The sequence below is a fragment of the Bos indicus genome, chromosome 15, assembly GCF_029378745.1.
Source record: "Bos indicus isolate NIAB-ARS_2022 breed Sahiwal x Tharparkar chromosome 15, NIAB-ARS_B.indTharparkar_mat_pri_1.0, whole genome shotgun sequence".
NCBI classification, from domain to species: Eukaryota; Metazoa; Chordata; class Mammalia; order Artiodactyla; family Bovidae; genus Bos; species Bos indicus.
The window spans coordinates 78,056,292-78,078,128 of NC_091774.1; the positions used below are offsets into that span (position 1 = coordinate 78,056,292).

Sequence of the window (21,837 nt, forward strand, 5' to 3'; positions counted from 1 at the left end):
AGAGCGTCCTAGAAAATTATCCCACCATCATATACACAAAGGTTAAGAGTAAAACAACCTGCTTCATATACAATCTTTTTCTTCCCCCCATATACATTCTTAATCTGCAATTTAGGCTCACTCATTCTTAAATCAGCGTGCATTCACTGAGCACCCCCGAAGGGCCAAGCACGTGGGACAGAGCAGTAAACAAAGACACATGTCTCTGTGCTCTTGGAGCTGATGCTCTGCCGCGTGCCTGCAGGTCAAGACCAGGTTTCAGATTTGACAAGCTTTCCCTCAAGTAGTACTTACGGCATCTCCTAGCCTCATTAGTAGCTGCTGTAAGATCAAAAGGTCTCGGCAGATGAGGAAGCGCGTGCTGGCAATTTTACACACACTTCTGCACACAATATGCCCTGACGTGCTACTACCATACAGCTGAGAAAGATTCATTCGAACATTCAAAGGCTGAGCTGTAAATTAAAAAATAATAATAATTAAAAAAATTTAACTGTATTACTGTTTTCTCTAAATCAAAAGGTATATGTGTTACTTTGTCATTTACCTGGACTGAATCCCTTTTCCATTTCTACTTCTGTTTCATAATCCATTTCCCGTATTAGAAGTCCGATGGCATGGATTGGGTTCCTAATCTCCTGCAGTTTACTACAAATATCCTCCATCACATTGTCTCTGTAAGGAAGTTAGAAAACCATTACTTCTGAGAATGTACATGATAAACTCTTTACGCCCCTGTAAGGTAAATGCTCTATGAAACAGGAAAACCAGCCATGTAATATAGGAGTGAAGTAATCACTCTGGTATATAAGATACTTTCATGCCATGTAGCAAATTTTCCTTCATTTTTTCCCAGAAATGACAGACAAAATGTATTAGAGGAAAATATGTTTACATTTTAGAATTTACAGCTCAGTTCCCTGGTGGCTCAGATGGTGAAAGCATCTGCCTACAATGCGGGAGACCCAGGTTCGATCCCTGGGTTGGGAAGATCCCCTGGAGAAGGAAATGGCAACCCACTCCAGTTTTCTTGCCTGGAAAATCCCATGGACAGAGGAGCCTGGCAGGCTACAGTCCATGGGGTCGCAAAGAGTCAGACACGACTGAGCGACTTCACTTCATAGTTAACAGCTAGACTATAATTCATGAGTCTTGTTTCCAGACTTGAATTCATGTGTTAGATTTTCTGTTTAAAAGCTGAAACCAGCTACTTAGAATCATGACAACTCACTTTAAGCCACTACTTTGTACATATCTGAATTACATTCAAACCTGATATTGACAGTAAGAATTGCTAAATTTCCATTAGGAAATGGACTTTACCCTAAATTCTCCTTACACATCAATAGTGATCAAATCTTCCAGAATCTGTTCTGCAGCCTTTTCTGGAGACTGTAGGTTGTAACAGCTCATTTCCATCATTACTGACATATCCATAGTTACTGACTCTCCAATCAGCCGGAGGCATTTTATAAGACACATGACATCCCGAGCAACATCCACGTCTGAAAGAGGAAGGTGACATTCACGTCTCAGGTCAATGAAGAGCTGCTAGTTAATATTATACTAAAAGATATTAAGAATACATGACAGGTAGCTATCTAAAGTCTTGGAGATGCTTAGGCCTCTTCAGTTTTTTTTTTTTAAATGTACAATGAGGTACACTGACCAGGAAAGGTCACAGTGGCCGTCGATGTTTTTTGTATCTGTTTGAATGAAAGCATAGGGCTTAAGGAGAAAGAAGCCTGGATGTGGACATAATAATCACTCTTACCATCAGATATGGTTGTCTCATCCTCTGTCAGAAGATTCTCATCAGGGAGGAGATACAAATGATCCACTAAGGAGGAAGGCACAAGGAAAGACAGGTACCCCTGAAAATATAAAAAATATATTATTTTTTTCAGTGTTTAAAGGTATAGAATAGTTGAGACCTGAATCTTATCATGAGGAGACCCCAGACAAATCCAAACTGAAGGACACTACCAAATAACAGGTGTAACCTTCAAAGAGGATCAACGTCAGGACTTCCTTAAGAATCTGCCTTGCAATGCAGGGCACAAGGGCTTGATTCCTGGCCGGGGAACTAAGTCCCACATGGCCCGGAGCAACTAAGCCTTCTCACCACAACTAGGGAGTACGCATGCGGCAACGGAGACCCCACAGGACGCACCTAAGACCAGATGCAGCCAAATAAATAAGTAGTTTAAAAAGTTAGTGTCATGAAAGACAGAGAAAGGCTGACAACAGTTGGAGATTAAGTAAAGAAACATGACAACTCAATATATGCAAGACCTTGAATTGGATCCTAGATCAAGGAAGAAAAATTCTAGGCACAACTAGTAAAATCTGAATATAAACCAATATCAAACTGCCTGATCTTTAAATTGTGCTGCAGTTATGAAAGAATGCTGCTGTGCTTAGGTACACGCTAAAATGTGTCAGGACCAAGGGGCATGATATTTACAACTAACTCTCAAGTGGCTCAAGAGGAAAAGCAAATGAAAGTTAATAAATGGTGAATCTGGGTGAAGGGGATTTAGAAGTGCTTTGTGCTATTCTCATAAGTTTCAAATTAGGAATCACTTCAATGTAACAGGTGAACAAGATGCAGAAAAGTGTAAATAGTGCAGACTATTTAAACACAAATTAACCATAATTCTGAGGTTGCCCTCCCCCCCTCAAGAGAAAACCCACCAAAGTCCTAAAAGCTAACTCCAGTATACAACAGACACTGCACTCTGAAAGACCCACTGAACAGCCCACAGGAGTTCTTCCGTGTGTTTCTGCTCTCTTACTTTCTTCAACAGGCACACCATGCTTGTGTGTGGATTCAAATGCAGGGCAAGAGGATGGGAAAGGGCTTCCTGATACTGAAGACAGCAGGCATAGAACTTGCACCAGAATTCCTGCTGTAAACTTCGGAACTCCTCCTGGGAGAATTCATACTCGGTTACACTTCCTTGGAGCTGGCAAAGACAAAAAAAAGAAAAAAGAAACTCTTGATACCATTTGGGATATTTTCTTCCACCAAACATAAATGTTTAATATCATTTTATTAAACTATAGGGAAGTGAATATTCCTTAAACTATAGGAAAGTATATATGCCATAGCCTCCGTAAATATGTATCTAATTCTTTAATTAAAAGGTCTAGAATTTTATATTTCTTAGCAACAAGGTCCAATGAACAATTTGAACAATTTCTTGGTACCAATCTGCCCCACAGTGAGATGAAAGAAATTGTCTTTCTTTCTTTAATCAAACCTCACCTCACTTTCAACAGCTAAAGTAACTTCTTTCTTTAGTTCCATCCAGGAAAGATCTAAATTCCTCTCAGTTCCTCGACAGAAAATCTGAAAAGAGACACAAAGAGACACTTTAGAGTGCCACATAATACTAAAAACTAAATGAAAAATACTCCAGAAGACGCTGAGGCAATATATAACAATACAATAGACGCTGGACATGCCTGAAATAACACATTTACTCTTAACATTGTGCAAATAATTTCTAATTGTGAGATCACAGCAAGTTGAAATAGTTTATATAGTCCAGGATAAACTATAAAAACTCATGAGCCTGCAAGAATTATAATAGGGTACATTTGGGTCATTACAAAAAACAAAAGGAAACATAACATCTACTGTTGAGCTGGAAGGAAGATGATGCCAAATATATACACCCTGACAGGCGCAAAGGTGAGCGAGAGTAGTGCTGGAGGTAGGTCACTCTACTGGGAAAGACTCTCCTAAAGTAAAGCTTGTGATCGGTGCCTTACTAACTATTCAGGATCTCAGTCTGCAAGAGACACCATGAGAAATCGTACATTGATTACTGTTAACAGGAAGTGCTGATGAGATGAAAGAAATAATGCCTTAGAAGTAAGTGATTGTGTCATCCTGGAGTTTTATTAGAAAAAAGAAAACACAGAACAGCCAGATATTCAAGAATGTACCCAGAAGAAAAGTCAAGGATCTGGAAACCACATCACCTGGGAGCAAGTTAAGGGACTGGGTGTACTGAGCCTGGAGAAAGATAACACGGAAAACGCTGAAAATACTTGACGAGCTGCTTTATAGAAAAGAGCCATGTTCTGTGAAGTTCACAAAGAAAGATGCCACCTAAATGATGCAGGATTAAATCTGATCTAATACCAGGATGGACTTTTCTTTGGCTGTACCACGTGGCTTGTGGGATTTTAGTTCCCCAAACAGGGACTGAACCTGGGCCCCCAGAGTGAAGGTGTCGAGTCCTAACCACAGGACTGCCAGGGAATACCCTGGGATAAACTTTCAGATGGCACAGTTCTGAATGATAAGTCACACAGGAGGAGCTGAGATACTTGTCACTGGAGGCAGAGACAATTAGAAGCTGACTAGCTATCTGTCAGAGAAGCCTCAGAAGGTATTTCTGCTTTGTGTGGGAGGTCAAATCAGGAGATTCTAAGGGATTTTTTAATTCTATGAGTGATTATTTCAAATTCATGAAGCTAAGTGGCAATTTAATGAAGTCTAAGTGACTTGCATCTCTTATACCCTATAACTTTGAAGCTTAGATTTTTTTTTTTTAAGAGTTTTCTTAAACCCGAACCAAGTCAGACCTTTGCTGTACTAACAAAAGGGTAAAAAACTGTACCAGCAAACCTATCCAAGAAAACATTTAAAATTTCTTTCTAGTATAGAGAGTATATACAGTGTAGTAGGTATGTTTTTACAACGGTACAAGTTTCTTCTTTACTATCAGTGGGAAAGTGCCCTCAATCCTCTCTCCACACTGGGACTCTTGGTATTCTTACGGAAAGAACAGTAAAAAAAATTACAACAGTATTTATAAACGCCTGTATGTACGATCGCAAAACTATGTTGGGGTTAGTACGTGCAAAACAACAAAAATTAACAGTAATCATTAACTACATAATGATCGCAATAGGAGAGTCTTAGATCAACACGAAATATTTTTTCACTGACCTGTAAAGCTTTACATAAAGCTGCATTAATGAATCGCCCTGGTGTAAAAAGACTCTGCAAATACATCTCCTGTTAGAACATGGAAGCAAGAATTAGCATCATTCTAAAAAAGATAAAATTTGGAAAAATTTGAATGAGGAATCCAACACATTAAAACCAAAGTCTGCATTTCTACTATGTGAATGTAGAAATTCTGCCCTCTGCACAGAGCAGAGGGGCGGAGCAGTCATATATTTTCACACTGAGCGAAGCCTCTAGCATTCTGAACCAACTGGATGTACTACACTGAGAATGCTGTGTTCCTTCGGAGCACTTCAGTGGGTCAGCTTGTCAAACGCCAATCTTAAAAGGGAAGAGTTCTTATCTAGGTTATTAGTCATAAACACCAGTAAGAGAACAATTAAACTAAGCTGGTTTCTACACCATCCACAAAAGGCCTCATTTATGGTTCACATATAAAAAGGAAAGGAACCAATAAGAACAGACATTATATACATAAAAAACAAACAAGCGAAACTGCAATAAGCTCTAACAAGTGGGGACATGAAGTAGGGAGAACAAAATGGAAAGTCTCATATTGTCTAATTATTTTGATCAAATTTTATAAACCAGATTTGCCAATAAGCAGCAAATTTGGTTGACCTTCATTCAAATTTCCTTCCTTCCACTGAGGTTCTGAGGGACATTTATAAAATGACCAAAATGGAGAAAAACAAGAACTTTTAAAAATCAGCATGTGATTTTGACTTCTAGATCAAAGTTAAATGCCAATAAACTCTTTGGATTAAAAATAGAGCAATATTCAATTTCAGATACTCAAAATGGGTTTCCCAATCTTACAAAGAGTTAATGTCTCAGACCCAGAGCCCATAATCTTTAAGTTCATTTTAACAGTAAAGAATCAAGTTTTTTCGTTTACCTTGAGGATGTCCCTGAAAAACAGGGAGCCTGGCCTGTTTTGTTCTCTACTGCATTGCCTTTTAAAGTTGTGTTCTTCATAGCATATACCTCTATCAGAATTTATTTTGTTTCTAGTTTTTATGCATCTATTCACACAGTTAGTATAGTGGACACCCATGGTCTGTGCCTGCCCAGAATCCATTTCCCTTTCTTTTACTAACAAACCCCTTATCTTTCTCTGAAGAATCACTCCTCCTACACCCACACCCAACTGAACTTCACCCTCCACAATAAGAAGGTCCAGGCTGGACATGTTTCTCATGCCAAGCCAGAATATTCTATTCCTTCTGATCAGAATGACCATGCCAGGCCAGGGTCAACTCCATGACCTAGAACAGAGGCGCTCTGCCCAACAATAAACCCAAAAAGGAGGGAAGCAGAATAGAGACAAAGGAGAGATGAAGCCCTAAAGGCATTATTCCAGCCATGGCTGAAACCAGGTAACTCTGAACTTCTCAGCAGCACAAGCCAATATGTTCAGCTTAAGGCAGTTTGAGGTGGGTTTCTTTCATCTGCAGCTTAAAGAGTTCTGCTAATACAACTGGTTCTTCTCAAACTGATGATCAGGGTAAATCATCTCCTTATATAAAACTTCAGTGTTGCTTACTCTGGGGTCTTGATCATCTCTGATGACGATTTCTTCCTCTGGCAGAGGCTGCATAAAAACTGGACTCCACTGACCTGCAACATTACTAGAGAGAGAAAAAAGTCCATCAGTCTACGTAAAGATGATGAATAAAAATGAAGCTTACGCGGTTAGCAGTATGTGGGCAGGAAGGGTCCCGCTGCTGAGCTCTGCAACTACTGCTTGATCAATTCTGTTTTTTTCTGGCTGCAGCAGGCAACATGTGGAATTTCCCTGACCAGGGATGAACCCATGCACCCTGCAATGACAGCATGAAATCTTAACCACTGGACCACCAGGAAGTCCTAGATCAATTCTATTTAAAATAGTTTCCAAAAAGAGAAACATATTCATAGCAGAGTCTGGATTATAGAGGTGTTCTTACTTCTCTTAATAGGCATCTTCCTGAATTAAAACTCTAAACACAAATCTACAAATAATAGCTAACTTTCATTCTACACTTACCATACGCTACACCTTCTGCAGGGGTAATTCTGGATATACCTCATGTATGTGCTTAGTTGCTCAGTCGTGTCCAACTCTTTGTGACCCCATGAACTGTAGCCTGCCAGGCTCCTCTGTCCATGGGGATTCTTCAGGCCAGGATACTGGAGAGGGTAGCCTTTCCCTTCTCCAGGGGATCTTCCCAACCCAGGGATTGAACCCAGGTCTCCGGCATTGCAGGTGGATTCTTTACCATCTGAGCCACCAGGGATGTCCAAGAATACTGGAGTGGGTAGCCTATCCCTTCCCCAGGGGACGTTCCCAACTCAGGTCAAACTGGGGTCTCCTGCATTGAAGGCGAATTCTTTATCAGCTGAGCTACCAGGGAATCCCACACTTCATTTATACCTTATGATAATTCTTGGAAGGATACACTGCCCTCATTTTAAGATGTCGAAAGTGAGGTTTAGGGTATCTCACAGCTAGTAAGTTGGAGAACCAGATTTCAAACTCACCCGACACTGGATTCTTTGCTTTTTTAACCCACTCTGCCTGAATGCCATCTATGAGGAGTACGCTCTATTTTCTGAGGTGTGGTTCAGGGTCAACCTGGGGGCAACCACTCCTAGAATCCTTATCTAGAATATGGGTTTCATGAGGGACCCCTCGGGTACAATTACTTTATAGTTGACTCTTGAACAACATGGGGGATTTACAGGTGCTGACCCCCAAAAACCCAGGTATAGCTTATTCAAGCAACTGTAGATCCAACAGTAAGTACTATGAAAAAAATCGATGTATTGAGTGGACCCCACAGTTCAAAATCCATGCTGTTCAAGGGTCAACTGTAGTTCCAGGAGCATCAAAATAGGATCCAGGGAATCCTTCAGATGCTTCAGGAATTACACAAGTGTCTGACTCAAAACTGGTTCTTAAATGTGTTTTGTAACTGTTAAAAATCTTAAAATGAATATCATGTAAATAAAAATAACAGATATACCAAACATATCTAATATTAGAGATTATCAACATGTTAAATTGTGTTATAATTTTATATTCATAAAATACTGGTTTTGTTATATATACTGGAGTTCATTATCTTCGGAGGGGGAAAAAAAAAGGGTTTCCTGTTTAAAAAACAAAGTTTGAGAAGCACTGTTGTAGAATCTACTTTTTATCTTAGGGTGAGGACACTGAGACTTCAAAGGCGCTGCAGTGACTCTTGGAAGTTGTAGGTATCAGAAACGGCCTTTGCTTAAAAACAAAGGAAATGTGCAGATTACAAGTATTGGGGACCTTTCTCGCTCCCCAGCCTTCCTGGAGGCTGCCCTTGGCTGGGGGCATCCTGCATGTAAGGCAGGAAGACCACGAACATGAAAAAGTCGCTGGAGTTGCTCAACTCTAGGCTCCAACCCGTCATGAAAAGTGGAAAGTAGGTGCTGGGGTACGAGCAAACGCTGAAAACGATCAGACAAGGCAAAGCGAAACTGGCCATCCTTGCCAAGCACCCAGCCTCGGGGAAATGTGAAGTACAGTATTAGGCCACATTAGCTCGAACAGGCCTCCGTCGCTATAGGAGTATTAACACAGAACTGGCAGAGCACGTGGAAAATACGAGAACTTGTACACTGGCTGTCACAGGTGCAGGGGAACGGGTCGTGCCAGAACAGGCTGGTAAAAAGTCAATCATGTACAACTTTTAATAAAACCACCCAAAGCTTGTTTGAAAAACAAACAAAAAAAGAAGTATTTTGGATATGTGCTGTCTCTCCCAATAAATATGGTATATATGCATATTTTTTTGTGTCATTCCAACTCTAAGAATCCTTTTTTTGTCCTAAAACCGTTAAGGTAAGAATGCAAAATGAAACAGAAGGTATGTCAGAAAACAGGCAAACCCAGGGTTGAATCCTTTAAATGCACACATTTGACTTTTGTCCTACACAAGGAGCTCCCTTCTTTTCTGAGTGTGACTCTGCCTGGGGCAAGGCAGGAGGACAGAGGAGAGGGACCCCTACTGTTCAAAGTTGATGTATTTCACAGCTGTCTGGTTCTCAGCGTCGTGCCACAGGGCCCAGATATCCGTGGAGGTTAAGGCAAAGTCAATCAGTGTCTCCTGGAAAGAAATGTAGGGAGGAAACAAACAAAAAGAGGTTAAAATAAGACCGAAAAGGTACTACTTTATGGTGAGTTACACTTATAAGCAGGAGACGTAAAAACATGAAAACTGAAGATGGTGCCGTGTGAACCGGGTGAAACCCAAATCAAATTTCGTTTGGACGAAGTTTCATTAAATATTCCACTTTAAGATTATAATCCCATCACAACAGGTAAGTTAGCCAGTACTTCTTTCCTGTACTTGTGTGATATGCAAAGCATGATTCAACCTACCTGAGAAGTGAACAGTGAGGAGATGTGATCTAGGCTATAGCGGTTATTCTCGGCGCTCACCAACTGGAAAACGCAGAACTGATAAAAAACAAGTTGCTAAGTTAATACTTGAAATAACCAAGATGCCATTTTTCTAAGCAAGCAAGACTTATTAGCATTCAAAAACTTATTTTTAAAAAATATGTGTGATAAAATATAAGTAGCACTTCTTAACTATTTTTAACTGTGCAGCTTAGTAGTATTAAGTACATTTATACTTGTGCAACCAATCTCCAAAACTTTTTTTTGTTTTTCAAAACAGAAACCCTGTATTTGTTAAATCCCCCATTCCCCCCCACCCCTCCCACTGCCCAGCTCTGGGCAACCAGCATCCTATCTATCTCTAGGATCTTGACTCCTCGACATAATGGTACCTGTCTTTTAGGGTCTGTGTTTTCACTTAGGACAATATCCTCAAGGTTTACCCACGCTGCAGCATGTGTCAATTTCTTTCCTCTTAAAGTTGAATCATATTCCGTTTTATGTAAACACCACATCTTGTTCATCCACTCAGTCATCGATGGAGACTTAGGTTGCTTCCATTTTATGGCTATTGGGAATATTGTTGCTAATAATGTGGGTGTACAAATATCAAGACCCTACTTTGAATTCTTTTGGGTATATATCCAGAAGAGGAATTGCTTGATCATACGGAAATTGAAGAGTTGCCAAGCTGTACCCCATAGTGGCTGTAGCATTTTACATCCCCACCGGTAATGCAAAAGGGTTCCAATGTCTCCACATCCTCCTAACACTTGATATTTACTATTTCCCCCTGCCATGGTAGCTATCCTTGGGTATGAAGTGGAATCTATGGTCAGAAACCTATTTTTAATGCTTTTACCAAAAATAATTTAAAACATACACATGATAAAAATCAACTCAAGTCAATCCTCACTACAAACAAAAACCTACAAAATAATTCATGTTTCATATTTAACTCTACTGCCAAAACAAAAAAGATGTCAAACTCAAAAATAATATTTAATGAACATTATTTTAAATAATTTTTTTACAAAGAAAATATACAATAAACTAATAAGAGCCATGAAGATTCTATCCTGGTAACATAAGCAACTGTTCACAAGAAGCTTTAAAAAAAATACAGTGATTCCCTTTGAGAGAAAAATAGACTGGTACGAAGCATGAGAAAAATATGTAGTGGTCACATTCATTCCCGCCTCCAGCTACATTTCACAAGCTACATATCCCAAAGCACTACTGAGACATGAATCAACTTAGTAGGTCTCATCCAGCATTTAAGAGAAAAAAAAAGATTAAGAGTTTATCGGCTGATCACCCATGGTGAACACTTTCATGAAAACCGTTTTCTGTTACATGTCTATTGCCACATAAGGGTGTCCAGATGGCAACGTAAACTATTTGTTGTATCTTCCAGCCAAAAAGTTGGAAGAATGCTGGTCTAGTGCAGCGCTTCTCAAACCACCTGTGGTAAAGGAACGCTTTTTTTTTTTCTTTCATTTTTTAACCTGCTCCAGACTAATATTCTTTTTTTTGGGGGGGGGGGGGTGCTCCACTGGGTGGCATGTGGGAATTCTAATCCCCCGAGCGGGGACTGAACCTGCACGCTCTGCAGGGGAACCGTGGGGTCTTAAATCGCTGGGCCGCTAGAGAGTCCCTCAGAAAGACACTTTCATGACATACAGAAACCATGAATGTCTGTGGCAACGTCAAATCACTTATGCTTCTGTTCTCTCAGTTTCTATATTTATTTTACTGCAAACTAGTAACAGTTTGTGGCCCAGGACCATTCCACAGACCACATCACAGGTCTAAGGCACTTCTGTTTGAGATTTTCATTAGTGTCCTAGATGGAAACTATTATTGTTATTATGTAGTGGCTAAGTCCTGTCTGACTCTTTTTCGACCCCATGGACTATAATCCACCAGGCTCCTCTGTCCATGGCATTTCCCAGGCAAGAATACTGGAGTGGGTTGCCATTTTTTCCTCCAGGGGATCTTCCAAACCCAAGGATCAAACCTATGTCTCCTACATTGCAGGTGGATTCTTAACCATTGAGCCCAAGGAAGCCCAGATGGAAATACATATGGCATAATATAACACCGAGGACATGATGCTGAGAATGATTAAATTAATGCACTTAACAGAATTAGTGTCCAAAGAACCAAAAGAAAACCAAGAAGAAACAAATGAAACTACCAGGAATGGATGTAAACTACTACAGAGATTAAAAAGACCAAACAGGGCTTCCTTGGTGGTCCAGTGGTTAAGAATCTGCTTTGCAATGCAAGGGACACCGGTTCGATCCCTGGTCCAGGAAGATCCTAGAGGCCTCCGATCAACGGCGACTGTGCTCCACGACAAGAGACGCCATCGCCACAAGAAGCCCACACATCCGAACCAAGAACGGCCCCAACTCACCCCAGCTAAAAGAAAGCTGTTGTGCAGCAACAAAGACCCACCGCAACCAACAAATAAGTCTGTAAAAAACACCACCAAACTTCAAATGTGCAGGTTAGGGAGAAAAAAACATTCTGAAGAGCAGTTTTTGTTTAGAAAAAGAAAAAAAAAAAAGACCTCAACTTCATTATACTCTGAACAGGCACACCAGCATTACATGGCTGCTAAAAATGAAGTGTATCTGATTTTAGGCTTCATTAATAGAACCTTAATGCTTAGACCAAAGGAGGTAGTAGCTCTGCTCACTTTGACCCTAATCCTAGAATAACACATCCAATCTCAGTGTAATCTTTAGAGCAGAGAGTCTCAAAATGTGGTCCACAGACACCTGGAGGTCCCCGAGACTAATCTCAGGGGGTCAGTGAGGTCAAAACTCTTCACAGTAATTCTACATCATTTGCCCTTTTCATCGTGTTAATATTTGCACTGATTATGCAAAAAAGCAAGAGTGGGTGACATTACTGATCTCCCAATGTCACAGTGGCACCAACCTGAATACTCTTTCATGATAAAAATTCAACAAGCTAGGAATAGACAGGAACTTCCTCAACACAAAAAATACACAGCTAACATCATACTCAGTGGTGAAACACCCGAAGCTTTCTCTCTTAAACTGGGAATAAGACAAGGGTGTCAACTCTTGTCACTTCTATCCAACATTATACTGGAGGATCTGTTCAAGGAAATTAAGACAAAAAAAGAAAAGGCACATAAATTGGAAAGGAAGTAATAAAACTATCTTTATTTGCAGATGTTGCCGTCCTATAAATAGGAAGTCCCAAGGATTCCACTATAACACTACTAGAACTAAAAAGAGTTCAGTATATATAAAATCAATATAAAAAAGTGAATTATATTTCTATAAACCTGCAATGAGGAACCTGAAATGAAATTAAGATAACTTCACTTACAATAGTATCAAAAGGAATAAAATACATAGGAATAAGTTGATTAAAAACTACTAAAAAGCAAAATCACTGTTTAAATAAAATTAAGCCATAAAGTTGGAAACTTATTTCATTATTTCAATGAATGTTATGTATATACATATATGTATGTATATATTTAAGAATAACAAGTGTTGCTTTCCTATGTATCCAATATCCCAACTATGTATCCTATGTATCCAATATTAATTGTCCAGCAATTTATAAAATCAAAAAATTAAAAATCTTATGTTAAAATGCAAAAAAAAAAAAAAACAAAAACCCTACAAAACCTGTATCATGAAAACTATAAAACATTAAATGGAAAAGCATCCCATGTTGATGAAGCAGAAACCTTAATACTGCTAAGATGGCGATGCTTTTTAGTATGATCTAGAGTTAACAAATCGCTATCAGAGTCTGCAAAGTAGCAATGAACATACATGTCGGTCTCTGGCTCCTGACACGGAGCTCCTAAAACACCTGCAATCTTCTGAGTGGTGACAGAGGTGCTAGGAGCATCTTTTGTTATAGTAGCTGGTCTTTGACCCTGGTTCCTGGCACAGACTCCTAAATCCCTGTGCATTTCCTGAGTGACAGGAACACCTTTTGCTCCAAGAGCTGACTCCTGGATAGCTTCAGGATGGCAACTGGTCACCAGAAAGAGGAAGCCTGAATAGAATCTTGCAACTTTCAGCCCAGACCCCTATTTTCTAGAAAGGGAAGAAAGGCCACTGGCTTAATAATCCATCATGCCTATGTGATGAAGCCTCCTTAAAAACCCCTATCCCTATGGGATGTGGGGAGCGCCCAGGCTGGGGAACACATCCATGTGCTGGGACGGTGGTGCGCCTCAATGCCTCGAGACCCTTCTGGACCTTGCCCTACCTACATCTTCAGCATTTATTGTATAATAAACCAGTAACTGCGAGTGTTTCCCTGAGTTCTGTGGGCCATTCTAACAAATTTCTGAGCCCAGGGAGAGGGTGGCATGAATCAAGAACCCAAGGACTAATGACTTCTCTTATGGTCCAGTGGTTGAGACTCTGAGCTTCCAATGCAGGAGGCATGGGTTTGATCCCTGGTCAAGGAACTAAGACTCTGCTCGCGAGGCAGCTTGGCCAAAAAGGTAAAAAATGAAACAAAAAAAGAACCCAAGGGGCTAAGAAGAGTCTCCGTATCAGGCAGCAGCCTGGCTTCGGGCAATGAGCATGAGCAGGGAGAGGGGGCGTCCACCTATGTGGAAGGCCTGGGGCAGGGTGGAAACTCACGCAGGGCGAGGAGGGTTCACACAGAGAGACAGCCCACGCTGGAGACTAGAGCCCAAGGAGGCGAGGAGGGCGTCCACTGCACGGGGGTGGACCAGCGCAGTGTCAGTGCCGAGGGGGTGCGGAGGGCATCCACATGAAAGGGCACCCTGGAGAGGGATCGCTCTTGTTTAGTCGCTCAGTTGTGCCTGACTCATGGACTGCAGCACACTGGGCTTCTCTGTCCTTCACTGTCTCCTGGAGTTTGCTGATGGTCTGGGACCCCAGAGCCCAACGGGAGTGAGGAGGGGACCCAGACAGATCAGCACCCAGCATGGGGATCAGAGCTCCAGTGGAGGGAGGACGACAAACCCGACCTCGCTGGGATGCCACTAGGATTAAATGGATGGTATGTGTGGTGTGTGAGTCCAGAGGAAGCACACAGTCCAAGCATTTGCTGTTAATGTACATAAAGGGCCCGGCACTGTGCCAAACACAATATCCAACAATCTATTTATTTGGCTGTGCCATAGGGCTTAGTTCTTGTTGCTCTCTGCCATAAGGGTGGTGTCATCTGCACATCTGAGGTTACTGATATTTCTCCCAGCAATCCTGATTCCAGCTTGGGCTTCATCCAGCCCAGTGTTTCTCATGATGTACTCTGCATATAAGTTAAATAAGCAGGGTGACAATATACAGCCTTGACGTACTCCTTTCCCGATTTGGTTCATTTGGACCAGTTTCAAATGAAACTGTTGTTCCATGTCCAGTTCTAACTGTTGTTTCTTGACCTGCATACAGATCTCTTAGGAGGCAGGTAAGGTAGTCTGGTATTCCCATCTTTTAAAGAATTTTCCACAGTCTGTTGTGATCCACACAGTCAAAGGCTTCAGTATAGTCAATAAAGCAGAAGTAGACGTTTTTTTGGAACTCTCTTGCTTTTTCTATGAACCAATGGATGCTGGCAATTTGATCTCTGGTTCCTCTGCCTTTTTTAAAACCAGCCTGAACATCTGGAATTTCATGGTTCATGTACTGCTGAAGCCTGGCTTGGAGAATTTTCAGCATTACTTTACTAGCGTGTGAGATGAATGCAATTGTGTGGTAGTTTGAGCATTCTTTGGCATTGCCTTTCTTAGGGATTGGAACCAAAACCGACTTTTTCCAGTCCTATGGCCACTGCTGAGTTTTCCAAATTTGCTGGCATATTGAGTGCAGCACTTTCACATCGTCATCTTTTATGATTTGAAATAGCTCAGCTATTTCAACACCTCCACTAGCTTTGTTTATAGTGATGCTTCCTAAGGCCCATTTGACTTTGCATTCCAGGATGTCTGGCTCTAGGGAGTGATCACACCCTTGTGATTATCTGGGTCATGAAGATCTTTTTTGTACAGTTCTTCTGTGTATTCTTGCCAGCTTTTCTTAGTATCTTCTGCTTCTGTTAGGTCCATACAGTTCCTGTCCATTATTGTGCCCATGTTTGCATGAAATGCTCCCTTGGTATGTCTAATCTTCTTGAAGAGATCTCTCATCTTCCCTATTCTATCGTTTTCCTCTATTTCTTTGCATTGATCACTGAAGAAAGCTTTCTTATATCTCTCCTTGCTATTCTTTGGAACTCTGCATTCAAATGGTTATATCTTTCCTTTTCTCCTTTGCCTTTAGCTTCTCTTCTTTTCTCAGCTATTTGTAAGGCCTTCTCAGATGACCATTATACCACTGTATTGTATCCTGAATACCTCATCGGCATGTAACAGTTAATGTTTGAATAATGAGCAAAATTATTTCGCAAAATTAACTTCTGCTGCACTACTTAACAATACCTACATCCCGTTCACAACTCCATTTTCTTCACTCAGACTTTCACACTAGCTCTTTCTTGTTTGGTTTTGGTTAACCTTTGCTTCCATGGACCTCCCTTGTGGCTCAGCTGGTAGAGAATCCGCCTGCCATGTGGGAGACCTGAGTTAGTTCCCTGTGTTGGGAAGATCCCTGGAGAAGGGAAAGGCTATCCACTCTAGTATTCTGGCCTAGAGAATTCCATGGACTGTACAGTCCACGGGGTTGCAAAGAGTCAGACACGACTGAGCGCCTTTCACTTCACTTTCCTTCCACGTTCCTCTAAACTCTCTACTTCCTTTCATCCTGAATTTTCCTTTAAGATCTTTCAATTCACATAGTAGCACAAAAAGTGGCAACATTTTTTTGTGTGGAAACAATGCAAGATACATCTAGAGGCTGATGTGAAGAGCTGAAGAGACTCGAGTCTGCAGCTACTGCTCCACGCCAGTACACGTAGAATAACTCGATACGTGTCTTATCTGTCTCATACCTGTCCTCGCTTTGGTGCATGCAGGTATACCCCCAGGTAGAGTCCCATGGAAGGGGAATAAGCAAGTCGCAATTTATGTCCAGTCCCAGCAGTGAGCCGGAGATCTTTATTTACGGGGACAAACTCCAGCATGTCAGCCACCATCAGGCACATTTGGTCCTGTCAAGAAAAGATTTAGTAAGTGGTATTAAAGAACATTCAAGATAGAAAAAAAACTCCTTCCCTTTTTAAAGAATGCATATCCATCATATCTAGCAACGTATGTAATTTATCTGCTGAAGGGCCCTACAGGTTTTTTTTTTTTTTTTTTAAAGGGTTGAGATGAAAACATTTCTTTGGTCTGATAGATAAAATCAGTAGCTGTTTCATATTCAAAGGTTGAACACTATTTTACCAACTTGCATTTTATTTTTTAAAGTTTTTATCTTAAAAAAAGGTTTTGGCCACACTGTGTGGCATGTGGGACCCTAGTTCCCCAACCCCTGCACTGGGATCAAACACGCACCCCTGCACTGGGAGCACAGAATCTTAAACACTGGACCACCAGCAGAAGCCTCTCAACTTGCATTTCAAAACCACATTTGTCCTGAACTGAAGAGTATACTTGGTATCACTTCAACGTTTCTGTAGGACTTAATTTTCCAAAATAAAAATACAAAAATTTAGGGGAGAAGTGTATGGAAAATAAAATTAAATGAAACTGTCTGAATCTGGAAATGGCCCATCATTTCCAAAGTAAGAGATCTGATCATCTTTACGAGAGGAAACAAGACTTATTTCAATTTCTCTACAATTCGCAATCCTATATTAACTTACAGTAACTATCAATGTAGCATTTACCTTGTAAGACCACATTCGTAGTTTATGATCTTGACAGAGAGCAAAGATGAAGGCATTGTGCTCGACACAATGCACAGCAAGGCTCAGGGGACGATCTGAAGGCCCCTGGTCACCTCTGAAAACGGAAGGCTGAGCATTAGCGTTTTACTGGTGCCAATTACCCGATCCTTAGAGTTTGCAATTTAAGAGACTAAATAAAATTTTAAATGTACAATCTTAACGGAAGGAGCAAAAGTTTCCAGGCTGGGCTGTGGGAGCACACTTTCTATCTGGCTTATGTCCGGTTACTATAGACAGAATGCAGTGTTGTGTAGACCCTTCTTCTTTCCAGCATAACGTTTATTTGTCTTGGAGTCAGACTGGAAGCATTAATTGCCGCTGACCAGGGCAATAGCTCACACTCTTGGGCCCTCTGATTCACCGGCTAGAGACCACTCACCTGATAGCTGTGGGCATCCAGCCTATGAGCAGGCGCTGCATCACTGAGCTTTGTTTCAGCTCCACGACTGACACCACCCCTGCAAGATGGAAAACAGGCCAGTGATACCCAAGGCGCCCCGTGACCATACCTGGCGAAACCCAAACACAAGAGCATGCAACCGTGAACAAGGAATTTATAATGGGTGAGCTTTCTATACCAAGGAAGTCTTAGGCTGTACCTTTTCCATAGATCTCTCCTAACTAAAATATTCTGAATCATTACTGGATCAATAGCAACAGCAGTTTTATATTCCAAGGGGAAATTTTTGCCATTCATAAATGGGAACCCATGTTGCTGCTCAGAAGCAGCACTTCATTCTTTCCAAAAGCAACAATCGGTAACTTTCCTGCGCTATGCACAATTCTAAATGCGAGAGATACAGCAGAAAATACAAGTGAAAACAGTCTTGTCCTCCTGGAACTTAACATTCCATTGAGAGGAAGGGAGAAGCAGACAGTTAACAAAGTAAACAGAACGCCATAAGCGGAGAAAAAGAAAACACAGAAAGGGTACAGTGAATGGGGGGAGGGGGTGGTGTGCGTTACGATTTTAAAAAGTGGTCAGGTCACCCACTGAGAAAGGACCTAAAGGAGTTGAGAGAATGAGCCACAATGGTAGCTGGGGACAGACTATTCCTACCAAAGCCTTGGAATCAAGATTGCCGGGAGAAATATCAACAACGTCAGATATGCAGATGACACCACCCTTATGGCAGAAAGTGAAGAAGAGCCTCTTGATAAAGGTGAAAGAAGATAGTGAAAAAGCTGGCTTAAAATTCAACATTCAAAATACTAAGATCATGGCATCTGGTCCCACCACTTCATGGCAAACAGATGGGGAAACAATGGAAACAGCGACAGACTTTATTTTCTTGGGCTCCAGAATCACTGAGGTCAGTGACTAAAGCCATGAAGTTAAAAGATGCTTACTCCTTGGAAGAAAAGCTATGATCAACCTAGACAGCGTATTAAAAAGCAGAGACATTACTGTGCTGACAAAGATCTGTATAGTCAGAGCTATAGTTCTTCCAGTAGTCATGCATGGATTTGCGAATGGAACATAAAGAAGGCAGAGCACTGAGGAATTTATGCTTTTTAACTGTGTTGGAGAAGACTCTTGAGAGCCCCTTGGATGATCAAAGGAGATCAAACCAGTCAATCCTAAAGGAAATCAATCCTGAATATTCATCAGAAGGACTGATGCTGAAACTGAAGCTCCAATCCTTTGGCCACCAGATGTGAAGAGCCGACTCACTGGAAAACAACCACCCTGATGCTGGGAAAGATTGAAGGCAGAAGGGGACAACAGAGGACGAGATGGTTGGACGGCATCACTGACTCAACGGAAATGAGTGTGAGCAAGCACTGGAAGATGGTGAAGGACCGGGAAGCCTGGTGCGATGCAGTCCATTGGGTCGCAGAGTCAGACACAACTGAGCTACTGAACACCACCAAAGCCCTTAGGCAGATGCGCCTGGTATGTTCAAGGAACTGCCAGAAGACATGTGGCTGGTTTGGAGAAGGAGGGGAGAAAGAATGAGAAGATGCAGTTAGAGAGGCAGCGGGGCGTTGCCATAGGACGCTGGGTTTATTGGAGTGAGATGAAGAACAGCCCTGACCCGAGGGCTTCGAGCAGTGGAATGGCATGACTCAACGTAGGTTTTAAATGTCTTGGTCTGCCTGAGAAGTTTCTGCAGAGGGCTAAGGACAGATCTGGGAAGATAATTAGGAAGCAAATGCAATAGTTCAGGTAAGAGAAGGTGGTAACCTGGAGCATGGTAGCAGCACTGAGCTTCCTTGTTTCAGGTAAACTTATTTTAGTTACAGCACCTCAAACTGAAAATAGACATCAGTCAACTCATCCCTACTAAAGGCCTTAGAATAGGCCACCTTACAGCCACCTGTTTTCCTACATTCCAGTAAGCTGCAGTTTCTCATTCACTGTATAAAATCCCACCCTCTTGGGAAAAACTGTAAGTGCTAGGGACTCATTAGGCAAGCAATAATGAAGAACCATTTTAGGGTGGTTTGGAAGCAGTTCCTGCACTGGATAACAGCCTTGGACTTCTAACGTCCATCTTAATGCCAGTATTTGTTTAAAATTAAATCCATGCTGCATTCCCATTCTTACCAGGTATGTCATAAGGAGGTAGTTTAAGAACAAAGATTCCCCCAGAGGCAGATGGCAGAGCAAACAGAGCCTCCCCATCGTTGCTCAGCCAGGCTGCTGAGGTGGCAGAACCAGGGGAGAGGCCAGGCACTGATGGGATCGGCTGATAGTTGCAAGGATCCCTAAAATCAACTTTTCCAATGTCAGTGAATATTGACTGCATCTGACTTTCAATTGCCAACTCCTGTGGAGAAATGAAAAAGAAAAATCTGTTAAAATCAAAATAAACGAATTTTGCTCAGTTCCTCCCAATTGCTATCAATGTTTTTAAAGTAAAAAAATTGTTGAGTTGAAAAAGGAAGCTGTTCTTTTTAATGAAACTATTTTTGCAACTTAAAATGTATTTGATCATTTAAAATAGTAACTAGGAAAGTATGAGGCTTCCCCAGTGGCTCCTCAGTTAAGAATCTGCCTGCAGTGCAGGAGATGTGGGGTCGATCCCTGGGTGGAGAAGATCCCCTGGAGGTGGAAATGGCAACCCACTCCAGTATTCCTGCCTGGGCAACTCCATGGACAGAGGAGCCTGGCGGGCTATACTCCATAGGGTCGCAAAAGAGCCGATCATGACTTAGGGATAAACAATAACAGCATGAACGTGTGCTTGGTTAGGGCTGGCAAGGAATCTACCCTTCCTTCAATTCCAAAGGACACTGCTCTAATACTAAATTTGTGACTGAGTAACTTGAGAAATAAAGGACATTATACTTAACCAACTCACACTCCTATACATCCGGGAAGGGTGTGGTAAAAGCAACCTATGCACTGTCTGATTGGTTAATATCAAGATTATCACGTGATTCTGAGTCTCAGAGACATGAACTCCTCCGGGTAGAAGGACGCAGTTTTGGAATTTGAGGCGAACTGCATTATTCAACAGATTTATGTCCAATGACTCTTCCACCAGCTCCAATGTGTCTCCAGAGGTTTTCCTATTAAAAAGAGGCATTTGTAAAAAACCACAAAAGAAAGAGTTTACGCTTTTCTTTCTGATTGTTGCATGGAAATGTATGACAATAGTTTTCAGGTGAACTCTCCTAATTCAAAAATTTTGGATAAGCAAACTCAAATCAATTCTGCCATTCCAAACCACATTGTATAGTCTACAAAACACAGTATTATATACAATTCAACTATTATTATATGACTCTCTGTTAAATGGAGACATTTCCAAACTTGATAGTATGTTTAGAACAAAGTGTTAAGTTGCTTCAGTTAGTTCAGACTCTTTGCAACCCTATGGACTGCAGCCCTCCAGGCTCCACTGTTCCCGGGATTCTCCAGGCAAGAACACTGGAGTGGGTTGCCATGCCCTCCTCCAGGGGGGATCTTCCTGACCCAGGGATTGAACCCAGGTCTATTTTGTCTCCCCCATTGGCAGACACGTTCTTTACCACTAGCGCCACCTGGGAAACCTTTAGAACAATAGTCAATTCAATTAAACTCCACTAGGATGCAACCCACTCCAGTACTCTTGCCTGGAAAATCCCATGGATGGAGAGCCTAGTAGGCTACAGTCCATGGGGTCGCAGAGTCGGACACAACTGACATGACTTAGCAGCAACTTAGCAGCAGGATTAAAATCCACAGCACACACTCACACCTTATAGTGTAATGTGGCCTCTACATATAATTACTATAGCATCAAACTACAGTGATCTTATACATGTGGGTGTTTCCCTTCTAAAGCTTCCTCCTGCTAGGAAGCAGGGTAGACTCATCCTCACGTACAACTCTGCTATGTGGTAGCTTCGGAACCACAGACAGCACCATGCTGGGAGTGTCCTAACCAGCACCATCTCATCTACCGCACCACCTGAATGTCCTCTCTGTGTCAGCGGGCTTCCGCCTCCGGGATCTAACGCCTCATGATCTGAGGTGGAGCTGATGCCACAGTAACCAAGGGCACAGCCGATGTAACGTGCCGGAATCGTTCTGAAACCGGTCACCCCACCCCAGGTCTGTGGGAAA

The 21,837-nt window shown here is 41.7% G+C and overlaps 1 protein-coding gene and 1 non-coding gene across 2 annotated transcripts in view; one reads left to right on the forward strand and one right to left on the reverse strand.

The window, feature by feature from the left end:
* The window catches only part of NUP160 (nucleoporin 160), a 43,722-nt gene that overhangs the window by 18,408 nt on the left and 3,477 nt on the right, over positions 1-21,837 (reverse strand). The window contains exons 3-17 of the mRNA XM_070804248.1: positions 20,588-20,798; positions 19,831-20,053; positions 17,659-17,737; positions 17,220-17,334; positions 16,380-16,538; positions 9,390-9,467; positions 9,017-9,114; positions 6,537-6,621; positions 4,970-5,038; positions 3,272-3,355; positions 2,799-2,969; positions 1,775-1,874; positions 1,340-1,505; positions 548-675; positions 295-455 (exon numbers count right to left, since the gene is read on the reverse strand). Coding sequence (XP_070660349.1) covers positions 295-455; positions 548-675; positions 1,340-1,505; positions 1,775-1,874; positions 2,799-2,969; positions 3,272-3,355; positions 4,970-5,038; positions 6,537-6,621; positions 9,017-9,114; positions 9,390-9,467; positions 16,380-16,538; positions 17,220-17,334; positions 17,659-17,737; positions 19,831-20,053; positions 20,588-20,798 — 1,927 coding nt within the window. The remainder of the gene's footprint in view (positions 1-294; positions 456-547; positions 676-1,339; positions 1,506-1,774; positions 1,875-2,798; positions 2,970-3,271; positions 3,356-4,969; positions 5,039-6,536; positions 6,622-9,016; positions 9,115-9,389; positions 9,468-16,379; positions 16,539-17,219; positions 17,335-17,658; positions 17,738-19,830; positions 20,054-20,587; positions 20,799-21,837) is intronic.
* On the forward strand, positions 918-990 carry TRNAC-ACA (transfer RNA cysteine (anticodon ACA)). The gene has a single exon. It is a non-coding gene; the product is annotated as a tRNA-Cys (tRNA).